At 43.3% G+C, this 20,495-nt stretch overlaps 1 protein-coding gene across 13 annotated transcripts in view; it reads left to right on the top strand.

Annotated features, from left to right (window-relative positions):
• The first annotated feature begins 1,033 nt into the window (after positions 1 to 1,033).
• The window catches only part of TCF4 (transcription factor 4), a 243,761-nt gene continuing 224,299 nt past the window's right edge, over positions 1,034 to 20,495 (top strand). For 2 of the 13 annotated variants that reach the window (XM_075489129.1, XM_075489118.1), the window contains exons 1-3: positions 1,055 to 1,735; positions 3,401 to 3,492; positions 5,210 to 5,282. In XM_075489129.1, the coding sequence (XP_075345244.1) occupies positions 3,421 to 3,492; positions 5,210 to 5,282 (145 nt within the window). In that variant the 5' untranslated portion in view covers positions 1,055 to 1,735; positions 3,401 to 3,420. Of the gene's footprint in view, positions 1,736 to 2,383; positions 2,484 to 2,755; positions 2,825 to 3,400; positions 3,493 to 5,209; positions 5,283 to 20,495 lie in introns of those variants that run through there. The other 11 variants (XM_075489119.1, XM_075489125.1, XM_075489122.1 and 8 more) reach the window with 11 other exon arrangements.

The raw sequence follows: 20,495 nt of genomic DNA, 5'->3' as shown, positions 1-20,495 counted from the left end.
CTGCAGGAGAGGATCTCTCCAGTCCAGGAGAGGATCAGGGGGAAGATACAGATCAGTGAAAATGAGGCCTGGGATCTAGAAAACTAAAAGTTTTATAGGGGGTGTAAGTGTGGGCAGCATCCCCCGGACAAGCCCCAGCCTTTGCCATGCAGCAACCCGGTACCATGGTGCTGCTTTCCCCGCGGTACCCACCCTCGGCAGCCCTCCCCAGCCCCGCTCCGGGCCAGGACATCCTCCCCGGTCCCACAGCACTGCGTGGGTGCCTTTGGGCCCGCTGGTTCCAAAAGGTTTAAACCCAGGGCACCTTTACTTTTCTATTACGGCTTTTAGGTTTACGCTTTCGTGTCTAGGCCCAGCAGAGTAACGTGGGTGCACGAAAGCCCCTCGTTCATCGCGGAGAGTCTCCCACCACCCTTGGGCAAGCTGCGGAGGGAAAGAAACAGGGTCTGCAGCTCTCCTGCCCCAGCCATCCACCCAGAGCAGCACCCCACTTGTTATTTCTCCTCACCCCTTCCAGGCCCGGGCCCTGCCGTCCGTCTGTCTTCCTGTCCGACCATCCTGTCTGTCCCCCACCTGCACAGCCTCCTTCCTTTGGTCCTTCCCCCTCCCTGTCCCCCCCCCGCCCCCCTTTTTGCTCCCTTTGCCCTTTCCCATTCACTTCTGCATTTTAATCTTCAGGAACCCTTTGCGCACCGTCAGAACCGCGCGCTCTGCTCCCATTATACTTAAAAAACCACAATCAAAACGACCCCCCCCAGCATCCCGCCGGGCGGATGGCAGCGGCAGCAGCCTGCAAACCCCTTCCCAGGTTCCTGCGCAGGAGGCGGGAAGGGGGGGGGGGGGGGAACGCGGGGCCCCCGGCCCCCCCCGCCGGGCGGAGGGGAGCCAGCCTGCCCGCCGGCCCGCCTGCCCCCCGGCCCGGGCGCTGCTCCGCGGGCGCTGCGCGGCGCGGAGCGGAGGGCGGGGGGCGGCGGGCCCCTCCATCTTGGTCGCCCCGCGCCGCGCCGTCCCGCCCGCCTCCCTCCCTCCCTCGTCATTGTCTGCGAGCGGCGGCGCGGCGGCGGCGGCGGCGGCGCTTATAAGGCGGCGGGCATTGCCCGGATGTGAGCGGCTGGCGATGTGTCTTCCAGGGAAAGATGCTATTATCCGCGTCTCCGCGGGGGAGGCCGTGGTGGTGAGGAGGAGGAGGAGGAGAGCGCTGTAAACTTGGAACAAGTTTGGGACGGGCGGCTCCGCGCTCGCTCGGGGGGTTTTGCCTTTTTTTTTTTTTTAAGGAAGGACAGAGGGGAAAGTCCCCGAGCCGCCACGGCGCTCGCAGTTTGTCAGTCACCATGTGTTTGTAAAAACAATAGAGGGAAAAGTTGTCGGACCTTCTTTTTTTCCTTTCTTTTTGCCTTTTTTTTATTTTTTTCTTTTTTTTTTTTTTTTTTTTTTTTTTTTTGGCTGGCTGGCGTCTCGGCTGTCTGGGTGGGGGAGCTGGTGGCGGGCGTTTGGTGGTCGGGAACCCCAAATCCCAACAAAGCCAGGTGTAGGGTGCCTGTAAAGCTGTGGAGTACCCCGGAGCAGGACTGACACTTACAGTACTTTTTCGTGGTTTTGGAGGGTCACACACGTGTGAGATAATAAAGCACTTTGGCAGAAGATTCCTCTCTTCTTTTTTTTCTTTTTCTTTTTTTATTTTTGTTCCTTTTTTTCCCCCCTTGGAATATTGTGAACATATTTGTGGCCATTTAAGGTAAAGTTACAATTTGCTGTTAGAGTAACTTGTCTGTGTTTTTTTCTTCTTCTTTTTTTTTTTTTTTAAATTGTCGATCCCGATGTGTTATTTAAAAAGAGGTGCAAGTTATTCGATGTGTAAATGCAAATAGAAAGGACACCGTGTGTGTGCACACATAATTGCTCGTGTGTATCAATATACATTAGATATCCACGGTGTAATTACACGCGTGAGAGAGACACTAAGGTGCAAACGCGAAGCGTGATAACTCGGTGCTTTATTTCCTACCGGAAAATGAAGTCGAACTAGTTTTTGCGGAGTGTGTCGGGCCTGCAATAGCAAAATGTAAAATAAAAGTATAACATGCTGCGGGGGGAGGGGGCCGCTGGCATCGTCCCCAGAAACTTGAGCGTAAAGCGAACCGAAGGGCCGATTTTGCAAAGTTTGCAGCAATGCTCTCCGTAAATCGAACAGCTCGGGGCTGAAATGGAGCTGTAGGCACGGGGGGTGTGCGTGTGCGTGTGTGTGTGTGTCACAAACAAACCAAAACAAAGCAGAATAAAAAAACCGGACTGGATAATACAAGGGGAAAAAATATTGTTCCTCTTGGCAAAGTCTGCGCATCACGTGTATCTGCAGCCTCGTATAAACTCGCTTTGCCATGTGTATGTGCGCGAGCTGGGGAAATTTAAAGTATAATCCCTGCAAAAGTGCGGCGCGGGCGGGAGCGGCGGCTGGCCGGGAGCTGCAGCTCCATGATCTGCGGGTACGGAGGCGGCGCGGCGCCCGGCCCCGCGCTCCCGCGCTCCGCTCCGCTCCGCGGGCGGCGCAGGCCCGCGCCGGGGCAGCGCGGGGCCGGCGCGGGAGCGGGAGCGGGCGAGCGCGGGGCCGGCGGTGGGTGGCGGCGCTGCCCGCGGGGCCGGCGCTCGGCGGAGCCGCGGCGAGGCGGCCGCGGCGCTGGGCGCTGGGCTGCGCGCCCCTTCCTTCCCTCCTTCCGTCCTCCCTTCCCTTCCCTCCTTCCCTTCCCTGCCTTCCCTTCCCTTCCTCCCCTCCCCCCGGGCGCTCGGAGGGAACCGGAGACTCCGCACAGGCCCGAGCCGCTCCCGGGTTGTTGTTGTTGTCACCCCCCCTCCTCTCCGCAAATTCGAAATTGGGGCTAATTGTCAAAGGCTGCTCTCTGCTTCCCTCCCGGCCCCGCCGCCCCCGCCCCGCGTCCCTCCGCACCGGCGCCTCCGTAGCCTGCGACTTTGCATCGCTTTTTTTTTTTTTTTTTTTTTTTCATTGCTGTTATCGCTATTTGCCGTTTCTGCCTCTAAACGCTACTTTGCGTGGAAGAAGGAGAAGGGAAAAAGTTGGGAGCGGATGGCTGTAGTTTCTTCTCTGGGATCCTCATTCATTCCTCGCTGAACCTCCTGTTGCATAAATGATGCTCCGGGAGCGAGGCTTTCTCTTTTTTTTTCTCCTCCGGATTTGGGTTTAGAGTGGACGTTCCCGGGTTTCGATCGCCTCTCTGGAAATACAATATCGCTTTTTTGTTGTTGTTGTTTTTGCTGCCCCTCCATCTTTTTTCCCTCCCTTCTTCTCAACTACCCACCCCCGACCCCCACCCCCTGAAAAATCCGATTGTGTTTCCTGCAAGGCTCGGGACTGGCTTTCTGATTGCGGTTATTTCCATGTTTCTAGGTTTGTGTGATTTTGCTAAAATGCATCACCAACAGCGAATGGCTGCCTTAGGGACGGACAAAGAACTGAGTGATTTACTGGATTTCAGTGCGGTAAGAAACAACGGTGGAAATTAACAACAGCTGTAAAAAAATATCTTCTAGCTGATCTGTTAAACTGGAAAAAAAAAAAAAAAACAAACCGACCAAACCAACAAAAACAAAACAAAACTATGATCTAAGTACATTGGGCAATTTTTAATCAGCAGCTAGAACCGTGGTAAATATCTTTTTGCTTAAAAAAAAAAAGCCAAACAAACAAACATTAGAGTCTTTTTATTATTTCTTATTGTATGTGATGGGAGATGCAATCGTGTTCAGAGCTTATTTTCATGTCTTGGATGGCTGAAATAATTCGTACGAAAAGAGACGCCCCTAAAAACGAACATTTCTCATCATTAGTTAATAACAATATCTAGCACTTTTATTGTGCTTTACGTTTTATAGCGTTGTTGGCACATGGACTAATTAATTGCTAATTAGTTGCTTATATTCTATTTTCAGTTCTTCCCTTGTTTCATTTTTTGGCACATGGAAAGTGCAAAGAAATCCATGACTGTCTCAGTTTAAAGTTTTCACTGAAATCTCATATGGCTTCTGCTGTCATTAAAACTGCTCCAATCTTTTCCGAACCCCCCCAGCTAGACGGTGCTTTTTTAAAAATAAAAAAAAAAAAATAACCCCCAAGTACTTTGGGGCTCTTGGGCTGCTCCTGGGCCGGGCTGCTTTGGAGGCCAGACGTTAAGCCGGACGTGTGCACTTGTCTAGTTTTGTCAGGCTCCCCCTCCCCCTCCCAGCCCCTTCCTTCCTCTCCCCATCCCCTCCCTTCCCCCCAATATGTCAGGAGTATCTATCTATCCCGTTATTTATTTATTTCAGGGGAGAATCACTTTTCTGTGAGATGCATGTATGTTCCTAAAGACCAGCAACACCCCGCAAAAACCTGATCCCCCCCCCCCCCCCCCCCGTGTAAATGAGGCTGCTTCAGGCTGCTGCTGCTGCTGCTGCTGCTGCTGCTGCTGCTCCAGACTTTGCTTTGGAGGAATGGCTTGGGGAAGTTTGGCCAGGAAACGTAGCCTGAGGCAGCTTTGCAGCCCCCTCTTTGCTTGTTGCACTTTTTCCATTTGTTCCTTCGCTTTTTGCAGGCTCTGACTCAGGGAAGGTGCGTATTATCCACTAGACACGTCGAAGAAGAGAGAAACCAATTAGGGTCGAAATAAATGCTAGGGAGAGAGAGAGGGAGCGAGAGAGAGGGAGAGAGAGGGGGAGAGGGAGAGAGCCTTGCTTCAAATTGCTCTCGTGTTAGAGGCGAAATGAGAATTTAGGGCAGGTGGCACTTTGCATTATTATTATTTGGGTTCACATATGACAGGCAAATCCTAAAGCGGGATGGAAATGGACATTGCTACATTTATGGCCAAGGTTTCAACAAAAAAACTTTTTTCGCCTTTGTCAGCGTGAGAGTTGGAGAGGGGAGCGAGCCCCGCTTCCCAGCCTGGATAACGCTGCTGGGGACTGGGATTGCTCAAACTCTTCGGGAAGCGAATATTGTTTGGGGAGCTAATGAGCCTAATAAAAACGTGATGATGGTGGTGAGGGGCTGCTGGGGGCTGTAAGAAATACTGACTCGTTTTCAGGTCTGGGGGGGATGATGTTTCGTGGTAGACAAACTATTAACGTAGTTCACAGCGAATGTGGAAGGAACTTTTGACTAACAGTGGGTTCGGGAATCTCTTGTTTTCCAGTAGTAATGCCTCTTTGTTTTTTTTAGATGTTTTCACCTCCTGTGAGCAGTGGGAAAAATGGACCAACTTCCTTGGCAAGTGGACATTTTACTGGCTCAAGTATGTAAAATTTTTGTTTCGTATGTAGTTGAAATGTTGTTAGTTATTTATCCATAGGCATTACCTTTGTTGTGGTTGTGTTAATCTCTTCTGGGGAGCAGATTCATTCAGATTTGAGCGGAATTATTCCTAAGCCCTGGCTGCTGCTATTATTATTATTATTATTATTAATTATTTCCACAAGACTGGGACGTTTTCACAGTATTTCCATACATTTATCATTTTTTTAAAAACCCTTAAACTTCTCCTCTGTGTAATTGTTCAAGGTGAGCTAGCTTAAATCTTTTTCTTTTTAAAATTGAGCATGGGAGATTTTTATTTACAATTTCAGATGCTATCTTTTGTGTGTCAGAAATGATAATCAAAACGTCTTGCTTGAGAATTAATTTTGTGAATAAGAATTGAAGGCTGCTTAAATTAAATAAATAAATAAGCAAGTATCCGAGTATAAACACCAACCTCTTCCGGGAAAAGAACTCTTTAGTATTAGAGATGACTGCTTGCTGATGGAATATTTTTCGGGGAATTAAAATCTTCAGGCTAGTTTCTTTTCCTGGTGGAAATTAGGGCATTTTCTTTCTAAATATTTGACTGCTTTTCAAGAGCCCCTGAAATTTAACTGGAGGATTTGTTTGTTTGTATGTTTGTTTATTTGGCTGTAGTAGTACTATATGGGCAACTTCTGCATTCCATAAAAACAGGAGTCCTGTTTGATGACAAAAGAAATATCAGAGCTCTTTGCGGTAGAACATATGTGTACAATAATTGTCTGGCAACTAAAGTTTTATATAGAGGCTTTTATATGCCTGACAAATTAGAAGTAAAACTAGCAAAGATACTTACGCATTTGAAATTTCCTTACTCTTCTATGAAGTTTGTTTAAGAGGGTTCCGTGCCTTGCGGATGTGGTGTTTTGGACAGGACACAAATACATCTCCGGTTAGAGAGTTGCAGTGTTTTAAAAGCACAGGCAATTACACATACCAACACACTGTACGTAGTATTGTTATACACAGAGTACTGTTCTAAATCAGATGGTAAATTTGGACAAGTCTTCACTGCAAACTGCCAGTGGATATCTAGATATAAACACGTCATTGCATATGGTTTCATGCCTGGTATTTGCAGTTTGTACTCAATTAAAGGAACCTCTTCTGTGTGTTCAGTATAGCCATTTTTATTAAATGCACTAGTACGTCCATTAACTTTGTATCTCCAAAGAAGGACTTCCTAATTTGAAGGTAGTCTGTAATATACATTTTTAAGATACTAGATCAAATGCCGCCTACAATTATCAAGCACTCATTTTGTGAATTTTATTCTATTCAGACTTTCAAAATAATAACGTGGTTTTGTTTTATCTTCACAAATTTGGTTATATGATGAATATAGTGACTTGGAGAATTTTACTGTTAGGTTTGAATAACTTTCCAGACATAATTTGCCTTATATCTCACAAGCTAAAGATTTTAATCCTAATTTTTGTCATTTTCCGAATTACATAATTTTAATAACTGATTTAACCGAATACATAATATTCACTATATTTGTTTTCACTGGAGAGAAGCGAAGAGTGTTTGTGCCAGACAAATCAATTTGTCATGCTTATATACCAGTCAATGCAGCAACTAACACTTGGTCTAACAGCAATTGACTAGATAGTTACATTTAATAAATGCATCGTAAACCTCATCTATGAAGTCATTCTGATCAGAAATACCACAGGGTAGCAAATCTGAACAGTGGGTGAAATGGAGGGGTTATATTGTTTTTTAACGTCTCTAAATCTGAAAGCATTAAAGTAACTTTGACGCATCGTTTTAGACATACAAATAATTTAGCGAGCTGAAGTAAGTTAGTAATATTAAGATACAGACCATTCAAAATAACACCTGAACTCTCCCACACTGTAACAACGTGTAAATGCTTGAATACGCCAGTTTCTGATGGTGGAGGGTGAAGTACCCTGCTTGATAAAGGCAAGTGTACTGTGTGTTGGTAGATTGTTTGCACAATGGCATGCAGCACAGGGTACGCTCTTCTCAGGGAAAATCATTTTGAATTTGCTATATAAATATCTGGTGCTTGGTTATTAGACAGGGAGTTTTGTAGTGAGGGATCAGTGATTTCAAAAAAGTTGTCAGAATCTAGGTATCAGTGAATTGCCCCTCACCGACACTCGGTGAGAGGGTGGATGTGTGGCCTGAAGATACAGCTGTGTGAAGCAGAAGCGTGGCTATTGTTTCCCTGTGCTTTTGCTGGCCAGCTAGCTGTGTGCGAGTCTTGCTTCTTAAGAATGTTTGGTGTGCGGTGTTGTAATGAGCCAGGACTTGAGAAATTCAGATTTGATATGATAGCGCCCAGACAACTGCTTCAAGAGATGTTTCCTATAACTGTATGGCAGGATTAAAGGTAGCTCCATTAATAACATATGAACACAGTTTATTATTCTAATTATGCATATTGATAATACGGAATTTTAGCGATCCGAATGCAGCCTGTTCTTCCTCCTGGACAGATGCCCTTCTGAAGTTTGAGCTGACCTTCTCTTAATGGTCCTCTCTTAAAAATTATATTTACTGAGATGGGGACCTGCAGATGTCATTCCTCTGCATTAACCTTCAACTTCTCTTTTAGGGGGGAGAAGGGAAAAAAAAAAAAAAAAGACCCCAAAGAAAAGTAATCCCAAGCAGTGAAGTGAAACTAACTGTACTTTAGGAAGTGTGGTAATATTTCATGCTTAAAGTCATCTTAATAGCTTTTTACTCATCTAATATATGATGCTCTATTGTGATTTGTAATGTGTGAATGAAAATAAAGTAAAGCCACATTTCCTTTTAATCTTTAATTTCACAAACATGGCTTCTTACCATGTTAAGAAATGGTGAGGGCTGCAAGGGAGAAAGGAATGTAACCTGAGCCACAGCCGTGACATTCCCATGGAGCATTTTTCACATGAAAGGCTTTTGTCAACCCAGTAAAGGACCAGGAGTTTTTGTTTGATGTTTGCAGGTGTTCAGCAGAGAGCACTAAAACAATTCAGCCATGCTGGTTTAGAGACTCTGACCTTAACAGGGAGCATTGGTGAAGACTGAAATGATTTTTAAGAAAACTCCCCTGGAGTTACCTCAAATTTATACTGTATTTGTCAAGTGATTTAATACCTGTTACTTAAATTGAACAATGCACATCCATTAGCATGAAGCAGGGTTTTTCTTTTTTCTTTTTTTATCCTTCCTTTTTTTTTTTCCTTTTTTAGGAGAGTTGCCAAAATGAAATTCATTTTCCCGGATCTTCTAAAATTTTCTAAATAGTTTACCTTAGCTTCCGCAGTAAAAGCATTTGTCATAATCTAAGTGCGAGCCAACGTAAAATAAGGGGAAGATGATGATCGCTGGTGCTCGATTTTGGGAATGGATTTTGAAGCAATTTTTCAACAATTGTGCTAAAGAATTTGCTAGGTCTGTCACATTTGGCATATTTCAGTTTTTGAACTGTTAATCAGAGCCCACATCTTCCTGATTATGTTCAATTTCTGCTTCTTCTATTTTAAGTATTTAATTTTACCTAAGTTTTCAAGCATCTGGTATAGATTGCCCACTATGTATATGTTTGAATATTGTGTGGGTGTGAGTAGCAGTAGAATAACTGAATTCTTATGATTGGCCATTCCTATTGCACACAAAAAAATCAAAAATCTTTGCTAGCACAGACATCACTGAATAAAGCAAAGTCCGTTTAAAGGATTTAAAGGCTTGCTTTTCATTTTGCCATTAGTTTGATTAGGGCTTGTCCTGCATTAGAATAACAGCGATTACAAATTAATACATCTTTAACTAGGGAATCACAAATTCAGCTTGATTTTGAAGTCCTTTTTTTACTTTTGATGTGTCTGTGAGTAAATTATAACCAAATATAGCTATTTAAGTACAGTTCATTTTTTGGAGTGTGGCCTTCTGGGAAAGGTGCATAATTTTGCTGTTATTGGTGGATCATCAGAAAAACTGAAGCTAAATACAGGCTTTATCTTGAAAATGTTTTGAGAGCCACTTGGGGTAGGCACACCTCAGGATGGTGCACAGGTCCCATTAGTGTCAGTAGGAACAATGCGTGTGTGTGCTAGGGGAGAATACATACACCCTTTACCAGGGAGGATTTTGAAAGAATGCAATTTATTTTGGGGGCCATAATGCAGAATTGCCATGCAAAAGAAAAAAATTAATACACAAGAAATTTTAAGCCTATGGATCAGAAAAGCACTTTTAATAATGAAGGAAAAGAGGTGTAGTAGGTGCATAGCTATTGCAGTTCCATGGGTGACTCTGAAGGGTAGCCCGCGTTTGTGATGGTATATGTCAGAAAACACTGAAAATTACGATTGAATCTGGGTGTTGGCTTTGCTTGCGTGTTGCACCACGTTCCTCCCTTTGCCAGGCGCCATTCCAGGTCTCCAGCGTGCCGGTGTGCAGGGCACGGCACCTCCGAGCCCCAGACCCTCCGTCCCCTCGCCCAGTCCGGCTCTGCTGCTGCTAGCCCGTGGCTGTGCTTTGTGACACTCTTCTCTTGTTTTGCCTGTTGAAAAATACTTGAGGCTTTAGCTACGTAGATACACAAAGGCAACTGCTTCCATATTTTTCATCCCTAATGTTTCGTAATTATGATTAAGAAGAAGAAGAATGCTAGTTACCTCCCATCCTTCCAGCTATGTTTACTTGTGAAGCGTTCGATCCTCCTCCCCTCCGAGTCCTATTAAAGAGAGTACTGTGGGGGCAGAAAAAGACCCACGCTATGGTATTTGAATTGGCCTGAGACACCGCAGTGCATACTTGGAGGAGCTAAATATTTAGTTACAAAGAAGAGAGGTTACTTCTGACTTTGGATCTTGCTCACAGTGGCAAACTGAGTGTATCCTGCAGAGGACGTTCCAGAGACACAGCCACCTACAATCACTCACGTATATTTAAATCTGGAAGCTAAGGTCCTATCTTGGTAATTAAAAAAAAAAAAAAAAAAAAAAAGACAAAAAAAGACATGAATCTCCTTGATTTCTGATGTTGGAAGAAAACTAGCCTTATTAAATGGAAGAGCGTCTAAACAAACATTCTGCAAAAAGGTTGCATTGGATCTGATCTAAGCAAATTGTATCTGAAACAGTTCAGTCATGCCTGTTGGATACTGTAGCTTTTTTTTAAAATACTTTTTGTCATAATCATTGCGTGTCTACCTTGTCAAGACTCCTGAATATATTTAATAATTCAAAAACATAGACATTAGCTGTCTGAGAGACTGAAATGCTTGGGGGCCAGATCCAGCCAAATGTCACTTGGAGGAGACGTTTGTGCCTGCCATTGCCAAATTTAGCAGTAACAGAAATAATGTTTCAGATTATTCAGTGGATACGAGGTATCTGTGAACAAAGTGTATCTGTTAAACCACCAGTGAACTTAGGTCTGACTTGGAATTAAGTAGGAGTACAAAGCTTGTCTAATGTGTTCAGTAAGGGATGCAGGAAAAAAAGGCATTTGGGAGCATGTGAGGTACAATTTGGCTTCTTCCCATTAGATTTGTACTCGTGCCACTCCCAAATTCATATTGATTTTTGTCATAGGCAAATGCAGCTTCCATTGACTGAATTCCCAAGAAACATTATATAGGCACAAAGAATTGTCAGCCTGTGCATCTTGTGAACACCAGGTCACACAAATTTCAGTCTTTCACCACTTACACTTATTTTTTGGCTACTGCAGAAAGAACATATGATTTAATTTATTCTCCCCCCCCCCGCCCCCCCGATTTAAACTGGTACTGAATTTTGGAATTGCTTTGGAATTTTACTTACCTAGTAAGTAAAAGGATTTCAGCACACGCTTTGGGATCCCAGGAATGTTGCGAATGAACTGCTTGACATTTTTTGACAAGATCAGCAAATATCTTTACTATACTATTGTAATGAGGAAATCACTTAAATAACAGATGAACAACTAAGTCACATAAACATATATAATAGAACTATGTAATGAAAGTTTATGCTGTTAATTGCTTGAATCTCTCTTAAATGCACAGAATCATGGAGCACTAAAAGCTGTCATATAAACAGTTTTCTTTTGAGTTTAAAATTATTCCTTTTTTTTTTTTCTTTTCATCTGCTATGATAAACAAAGTCATTTTGTAAGCTTTACAGATCAAACATTTACTTCTAATGGTAAACTACATTTTGTATCTGGAAATCTGTGTCTTTGCAAGGCCCAGAAAAAGAGTAGAGCCCCGGTGGCCCCCGGCCTGTGGTTTTCAGTGTTTGATACCATGATGTTATTTAGATCAGTTCCCATAAGCCAAGATAACAGATCTGCAATTGTTTAATAAGGAACAGGGTGTGTGTTTGTAATGGTTTAAAGATCTTTTACCAAAATTTTCCCAGATAAATGATACCAGGGCGGTGGACATAATCAAAGAAGAACTAAGAAGGGATAGAAATTACATTTCAAGAGGTGGAAATTATTTTTTTATGTCCTGAATCGGAGGCAGCCTATCGTTTTCAAGCTTATGAAATGCAGCCTTACAAAAGTCAGGTGCCTGCATCTCCTAGGGCTCCTCATAGCTGGCAGAGGAGAGATGGCCCCAAGGCATTTCAGATCAGCGCTGTGAATCATTTTCTGGCGATGCCTATTCTCCACCAAAGGACCTAGCGATTTGCCGAGGCGTAGCTTGCTGTGTTCTGGCTGTCGAAGGCTAGGTGAGACGGATCCCCCCAGCCAGACCACGCTGTCATGGCTCAGACAAATTTCTAGTTCAAGTAAGCTCACTGTGTGGTCATCAGAGAGAAGAGCCGGCATAGCCTGGGAATGTTTTACATGTCCTGCTGAAGATGTAGGCATATAAAATTAATATACATGGAATAATATGTACCATCTGCCAGTGTCTGTAGGTAGTCCGTGGAGTTCCTCTTGCACCTCGGAAGACAGGAGGAATAACAACAGTTAAAACGAGTCCCTTGAATAATTTAATTTGGTGTTATTTATTCTGTACTATTAACCGCTAAGTAAAAGTCACTACCAAATTTCCTCATCTGCCTTTCTGCAGCTGATGCTGGCTGTCAGTCTGAGGCAATGAGATGTTGAGGGGCCTCCAGCTTTTTTGTCACCTGGGAGGTATCGTGTGCCTCACGGGATCCAGCCCAAATGCCGAAATCCGCCTCTCGCCATTTGTGCCGTTCAAAGGTTTTCAAACCTGTGACTCTGGGGGTTGCGGCTGGGCACAAATCCGTGGTCTTGTATCACTAGCCTGCTGAATTTTCTTCTTTAACCTGTTTTCAGTGAAAGCTTTCTGCCTAGTGCTTCTTGGCAAAGCAGAGGGGTGGCAATGACCAAATTCTTAGATAGTTTTTCTAATGTTTTCAAAGGCTGTTGTGTAATTTCTTTTCTTAGCAAACTTACAGAAATAGGAAAAGTGTTGAGAAAGGTTGGCATATTTACTCTTTCTGCCAAGGTAAACATTAGTGCAGTTGATCTGCATATCAAACAACCAGGTGTATTTAAAAATGGCTTTATCTTGGTGGATTTCAGAGCAGTGAGAAAGTATTTCATGTGAAGGTGCAGTAACAGCATTGTTCGTATGAGAGCTATTGTGACAGTCACCGTTTAACGATGTCTTTCAAGACTACTATTGGTAGTAATGACAATACGTAGCTGCAATCTATTGTTGTCCGTGCTGGCTATTGATCTATTTTGGAAACAACGCTTCACACGCGCTGCTGTATTTGCAGAGTACTCTTGTGGAATTTGTCTAATCCCCTAAGACTTGATTTGTTGAATATAATGATTTTCTTTTCACCTGGTGAAAAGGCTTCGGAGGTTAAGATGATGTATCTGGCACTTGGTGGTGCCTTCTGCTCCGCCATCTCAGCGGGGTACCGGGGAGAGATGCCGGGCGCTGCACTCGCGTGTTCGGTAGTCGCTTGGTCCTCTCCTCGCTGAAAGCCCGCTCACATTTTCAGCTGGCTTCAGTGGGCCTGGCATCTGGGCTTCATTTCCTTCATTCAGGGTTTTGCTCGAGATCTGCATCAGCGCGTAAGTCGCTACCGCAGAGAGGGACACCGCCGGCCCTGGCGTGGGTGCCCGTGTTGTGCCGAGGCTCTCGTGCTCTCTGGCTGCTGGGAGAGGCGACGTCGCTCTTGCTTGGGGCTCTGTGAGCAATGGCAGGCTGTCATCTGCTGCCTGCGAGCCGGCACGCTGCCGACAGCCTTCCCAGCAGCTCCGTCCCTTCCTGCCCTTTAACATGCTTCCCATTGCCAGTGCCGCCCTTGGCACCCTGCTTCGTCGTATGTGTGTGTATATGGCACCCTGCTTCATTGTGTGTGTGTATGGCACCCTGCTTCGTTGTGTGTGTGTACGAGGAGCCGCAGAAGGTGATCTTCTCAGGCCTGATGCAGAAGGGGTTCTTCCCTGGACGGCGCTTGGTTCATACGAGTGTGGAACCAGGGAGGCTTTGAACAGGAGATTTTACCTTTGCATTCTTACTGTTACAGCATATTCTTTCAGGCCCGTGGGCTATTTCCTTTGCTGGGTTCCAGCAAAGTTTGTTTAAAAAAACAAACAAACAAACAAACAAAATAAAAGACCTATTGCATATTTCATTCATTATGCAGCTATCAGTACCTCCGCCAGGATAATTTTAGGGGTCCAAAAATGGAAAAAAATTGAAATCACTGAATTAATTCTTAGGCATGTGTGTAATCCCTAAGAAAATAGGGATTCAGTTCTTTTTTGTTCTGTAGTATATAAAAATTAGACTCTCTCCTGGTGCTGTTTTTCTTGAATAAAAGCCTGTCTTGTTCCTGAAGATTTGGGATTGTCAGGTTAACATGGCACGATGCACTTTTTCCTCTGACTGTACATTTAAATACGATCGACCTATTTGATAAATAACTGGTACAAAGGTTTTGTTATATTAAAAACAGCTAAGTATGACTCCTGATCGAATATCAAGACTGTAATTGAATCTCAGGGGTTCTGGTACTGTTCATAAAGCATTTGAGTTGTTTTGTGCTTCGTGACGTCAGCCCAAAGCTTGATTGAATTATGTTCTTGTATTGTGGGAGCACCTGCCAGTGCCACTAGACTTAAGGGTCTGTCAGCATTTCCATTACAAACCTTTCTGGTAAGTTTGTGACTTGGCTCTGAGCGCTTGAACTGGGCGGAAGGCTGGCATATACGCTTTCAGCCTGGAAGCAAGTTGTTCTACAAATACAACAAACCCCAATAGATTCCCCAAACTCTAATACGATGTGCAGCGCTCCTCCCCGTGACTCTTCTCTTGCCTGCCTCTTTATGAAGATCTGATGCTGTTCCTTGGGCGCAGTTCCTATTTGAAATGACTGCGAGATCTGACAGAGGAGAGGCTGAAATATTTGGTGTCTAATGAAACTATGCAAAAGGGAGTTTCTTCAGTATTTTAGAAACAAAGACATGCAGGGATGAGGCTGTGACATAGGCTGTCTCTGCAATTCCAGTACCACCAGGCTGTTTGGGTGAACTTTCATGTGATAACGTGATTTGGGAGTACCCGTGAGCGTAGCCCGTGTCTGCTGGCAGTTCTGCAGGGTATAGCATAGGTTTCCTCATTTATGAGGGGATTCTCGTTAAAGGGAGAAGTGACAGCAGTGAAGCTTGCGTTTACAGTTATAATGCAGAAATAACTATTAAATTATTTTTAGCTCCTTATAGATCTGCATACTTAATTATAGCATGTAGCAGCTGATCCTGAAATGCAGAGTAAATACTTAGTGCCGTGCTGCTCGAGGTACGTTGCATTAGGAATAAACGCTCCTTATCCTTACATGACTGCTGTCCATTAGGCCTTGTAACTGTTTAAATGCTGCAGACGTTTTGAGAGAAGGGCAGGGATGAGACTGCTGCGTTCGTGATAAGGCAGATTCACCATCAGACCTCCTGAAAGGAAAGAAAGTGGCCTAATAGCTTGATTAAGTTTTGCAGCCGTGAGACCGTCGTAGCGAGTCCTGGGTTCGCCCCGAAGCTCACCCTGCCGTGTGTGCGGGAGGATCCCGGCTCTTTGCCACTCCTGCTTCTCCAGGATTAACTGTTTTGCTTGGGATGTGCACAGGGGAGATGATTTGGACTCTCAAGACTTAACAATACTGCAAAACCTCATTCACACAGCATTTCATATAGCATAAATCACTTCTACCTGAAATTTAAACAAGCGTTGTGACGTAGCCTTTCTGAAATCTGCTCCTTTGCAATGAATACTGACTGTGTAGTCAACCCGAGGTTGTGAATGGCCTCTTCATGAGAAATGGTACCAAATTCTGTGGTATGACTTCATCTGACTCTGAAACATTATTTTATTTTTCAGACCTAGGATACTTTTTCAGTAGTATCCGAATGTTTGTGGCAGAGGGTTGAAAGAGAAATGGAAGCAAAGATTTGGAAAATACTTTTTCCTGCTCTTATAAATAGAAATAAATTGCATGTGCTGTGAGTCCCAATGTGACTGTAACCTGTCAGGCAACGCTTTCATTTTGCTCCTGTACCACCGATGCAGCTTTTCTAGTCAGACCTTACAAATTGATCTTCTTGTGCTAACTAGCATCAGCTACTAGTTGCTGTCTGTTGCCAGAGCAGTTGGTTTTGGTTTGCCTTAAACTCATATTGCTCAGGACCACTTGTGTTCTTTGTGCTAGTCTGGGCCCTCCTAAGCCAACTTTATTTAACAGTATTTTGTCCGTTACAGTCCTTCGGGAAAAATTATGTGTTAAGTCCTGATTAAAGACTAGATAATGCTTTATTCTGCAGGATCAGAGTTGTTAGCAAATGCATTGCTAACATTTTGTTTTCTGTGTCTAATCGCTTTGTTGATTTTATACTCTTCGGAAAGATTTACTTACTTAGGAAATACTGTGTGTTGTTGTATAAACAGAGGAAAATTCACGTTCCTAAAATTAGATATTTTGTAAACACCACAAATTAGAGCATTTAATTTATGAACTAGCTTATTAACTAATGGACATTGTCTTTTTCCCTCTCCTAATTTTCTCATTTATATTCCATAGTTTTTTTTCTTTTATCTCTGTCTTTTAAAACTGAAGCAGTTAATTGGCACTAGTGGCAACATAGCGGTGAGAGTGCTTCAGGTTCATGCTCATGCCTAGATTTGATTAAGCGGTTTGGTCAGTGTGAAATACTGACGCTTCTTCGCATCTCCCTGCCTGTGACTGAAGCGTACAACAGATACTGAAAATGTGTTGATATCCAATTAGGAAGTTAACATGGCAAAATTTCCAATTATCAGAAAGTAAACACACGGCTCAGGACAGCTTTCGTCAGCACACAGGCTCTCCGTCGCGTGCGTTGTTCGGGCGATGCCCCCTTTCCAGGGGAGTGCTGGTTCCCTGGCTGTGGCGTTAATCCTTAACAGTAAAATTATTGGCAGTAAATTGTCACTTTCTTTTTTAACCACAAACCCAGTTCAGCTGAAGCACAAGAACGTTGTCAAATTTAAAAAAACAAACAAGCAAACAAATGACCCACGTTTTACTTCTTTTTGAGCCTCTGTTGAGAATTCAGTTGAATCCAGGTTATTTCAGTAGCGTTGGATCAGCAGCACGGTCACTTCTTACCTTTACATGGGTCCCAGCTTGTCCAGATGTTTGTCATCTCATTTTCTCTATTTCTTCCCCTTTTACTGAGTTGTTTTTATTCCTTCCTCGGACTTGTGAATGCAAGCTCTGTAGGACAGGAAAAACACTGCAGTTCATTAAACCTTCATTATCTGAACACTGTGGGGCAAGATTTAGTCTTTTTGCAGTGCAAATCCAGGGTAGAAAGCTCTGCCATTGCGCTGTGAGCGTGATGTGGGGCAGTGGCGAAACACCTTCCAAAAATAAGGATTCTCCTGTGTCCAGAAAAAAAACCACCGCTGGACCGCATGGCCGTCTGGATCTGACTAGTACAGTAACTCAAGCCCTTGATTCAAAATTGGCCCCTTTAATTCCAACGTTTCCGTGCTTAGGGTGCAGAAGAGCTTATCTATTTAAAATTTAAGAGCGAAGGAACAGGAATGGAGGAAGGAACTGAAAACACTGTAAGCCAAAACTTAACCAGAAAACAGATAACGTGATTATTATGTGCATTTTTGTGCTTCTGGAGTCCACTGCCTGTAAATGCCCAAGTGTTTTATGTGGCCATTGAACCCATAGTATCTGCCTACAAGGAGGTGATGAGATTTATTATACTAAAAGTATGATATTTTAAACTTTAAGAAAATGTATATGTAACTGGTTTTTAACATATTCTTAAATGTAAAAAAAAAATCCTCTGGCTCTGCCATTGGGCAAAATTGTGATGTGTTTGTAAACAGGGCAATGCCTAATGCCACGCCTAATGGAGAGTTGTTATTTTCTTAATCCAAAATAGAAAGAGCTTAAATAGAAAGTGCAGGATTATAAAAGAAGCAGCTTTATTCTTTTTAATATAGAGTTCTTTCCTCTTATTCAGCTCAGTCCTATCCCCACTGCTGGAAAAAATAAACTTCTGGTGGCCTCCCCGGGGGTGGGATGAAACCCCTCGCACTGGCCGGCCCTTTGCAGCGCGCTTGCGAGGGGTCGCAAGCACTGGGCGCTCTCTGGGGTCGCTTGGCCATTTTGTTAATATTTGTACAATCACATTTTTCTGCTTAAGCCTCTTCCCTGTCCGTTGCTGTCTAAAAGTCCTAGTTCAACAGGAAATTAAGAGCAAAAATGAAAATGGATAATCTGTGGAACATTTTCAGATTTGTCTGTTGTATTTATCAGAAGTCAATTTGAAAAAATAACAGTGCTGAATAAAAATAGAAGTGAATTTTAAAAACAACAGACATAACACTAAAAAATATATTTGAGAGATAGCCCTCTTCCTGGTCTCTCATTGGCGCTGATGGGAGAATTCCCGAATGCGAGCGAGGGGAGTGTTGTGAGAGGGAAGGACGGGGCTGCTCGCTTGCTCGTGTGTTCACAGATGGCACCCATCTTGCCTACTGTGACTCTCGTCAAAGCCTGGCGTCTTAATCGAACGTAATCATCTAGGTGCCTCCGATGTCGGTGGAGAGAGATAGGTGTCTGTAAAGAGATAGGGAGGCTTATCCCTTTTTAAGATAAGGGTTTAAGATGGCTCTTTCAAGGTATCCGTCTCTTCGTATACTGATTGTAAAGACAGCTCGGTGACTAGATGCCTGCTTTTTAGATGGCTAAAGTCAAATGAGATGAATCCCGTCTTAAAGGTCCCCTGGGTCTAGTTGAATCCTTTTTTTTTTTTTTTTTTTTTTTAATTTTTATTTTTTTAGAACACAAAATCCTTCATCCTTATGTCTCTGAAGAATCAAGAGCCCACGTCATATAGACTGGAAAACTGTTCTCTCGCTGCAGCGTTTTATGTTATTATTTATGTATTTATTACATTTATTAAAGACTGCCACTGTGTTGGTGTTGTGCTTTTTAGAGGGTTAATTGGTTCCAGTTGCAGAGTTAATTGATTTCAGTTGGCTCCCAAGGAGGAGATGTGAAATGGAGTCTCTTCTGAGGGTGACACTTCCCGGGAGAGGGAAACACCTCCTCTCCCCTTCCTGCGAGGTACAATTCTCCTTTGTACCTTAAGAGAGGAAATTTTCTCTGCATTGCCATTTCATCTCATTCTTAACAGCGCGTCCTAGAAAATGCCTCCTTCCGAGTGGCAGGGTGTCTATGCAGTCATGAATGCACGTCTCCATTATTAGCATCTTTTGATTCTATTCCAACTTGGTGACTAATAGCAACAGATTCCAAATAGTTATTCTGAGACTTTTGACTCAGTCCAAATTTTGCCTTAAAATGGGTTTGCTTACATACAAGAGCTATTTTGCTCTCCTGCATTCATTGTAGCATTTTCAAATTATTTTCAGCTTGAAAAGGGTTTTGATCTTTTCTAATTTAACCAGAGTTTCCTGAGAGGACTTCAAGGAAGACCATCTCATTTACTCATCGGTGAAACTGGAAAAGTTCCTTATAGAAAATCATCAAAAATTCTGGCTGCTTACTGTCTAATACTGGATTTATGAACTGTGCTCAAACAGTTTTTCTGGTGGGTATTCACACTTCTTGTGTCTGGCTCACTCAGAAATACTGCAAATATCGCACTTCTCCTTCTCATTAGAGGCAGCTAATTAATAAATATGAGAAAGTTAACTGATGGGAAAATGTTATCTGGGCACTGCGACTTGGTAACCTTGACTTTCTTTTGAGTAGTAAAAAATAATAGATAACATGCGGAAGGAAGTGGTGGTGGATTTATATAATCTATCAGATCCACAACTGGAATAAATCAGCATAACTCTACAAACACCCACCGAGCTGTGCCATTTTATGCTATCTGAGGATCTTGTGTTCTGCTAGGAAACTAATAGGATAAAGTCTAAAATATCTTTATTTTAGTGAGGGCAGCGAGGAGAATCGTTGCTTTCTGGGAAGAAGACGTGCTACAGCTCCATAGGTACTTGTGAAGGTACCGCCTTGTACCCTTGCTTTTCATCTTTCATTGTAAAATTAAAGTACACATTTCCTGGTTGCTTATTTGGCTGAAGCCTCCTTCAAGCACACATTCAATAATTTGTCTTATTCATCTCCTCATCATGCTCATGGTTATGTTACATTCACCTACAGTAAGGATTCAGTGATAGAAGAAGAATGAATATGGATGAATCGATGAATACAAGTGCTGTAAGTGATTTTTAGAGCTTCTCATATTCAGTTTGACAGTCTCGGATGGAAGACTGTCAAGATCAGACCCATGTTTTGAATCGTCAAGTGCACTTTATGTGCTTTTCCCCCTGAGTTGGAACCCGGTCTTTTGGATGTTGAAAGCAACGGGAATTTTCCTGCCGACTTCCCTATGAGAAGGATTGGGCTTTTTGTCTGCCTATATTCTGCAGATTTATACATTTCATTGCCCTACATACTCATGCTAATGAAGGAGATAGGTACAGGCATGGAAAGGCACGATATGAATAGGTGGGCTTGGAAAAGGAGGGCTCCCTTTATTTATTTATTCTTTTAGGCTTGCCCAGAAGAATAGTTTTCTCTCATACTCTGCTTGAGATTTTGCTGGGAGAAGATGTTTGAAGGGATTGGAACAGCCTATTGAAAAGTTGTTTCCTTTCAGCGGTTTGAAGTGATTTAAAAATGATTTT

This window comes from Mycteria americana (genome assembly GCF_035582795.1).
Source record: "Mycteria americana isolate JAX WOST 10 ecotype Jacksonville Zoo and Gardens chromosome Z unlocalized genomic scaffold, USCA_MyAme_1.0 Scaffold_30, whole genome shotgun sequence".
Taxonomy (NCBI): domain Eukaryota; kingdom Metazoa; phylum Chordata; class Aves; order Ciconiiformes; family Ciconiidae; genus Mycteria; species Mycteria americana.
Note: the sequence above shows the minus strand (reverse complement) of the source record. Positions and strands in the feature narration are given on the sequence as shown.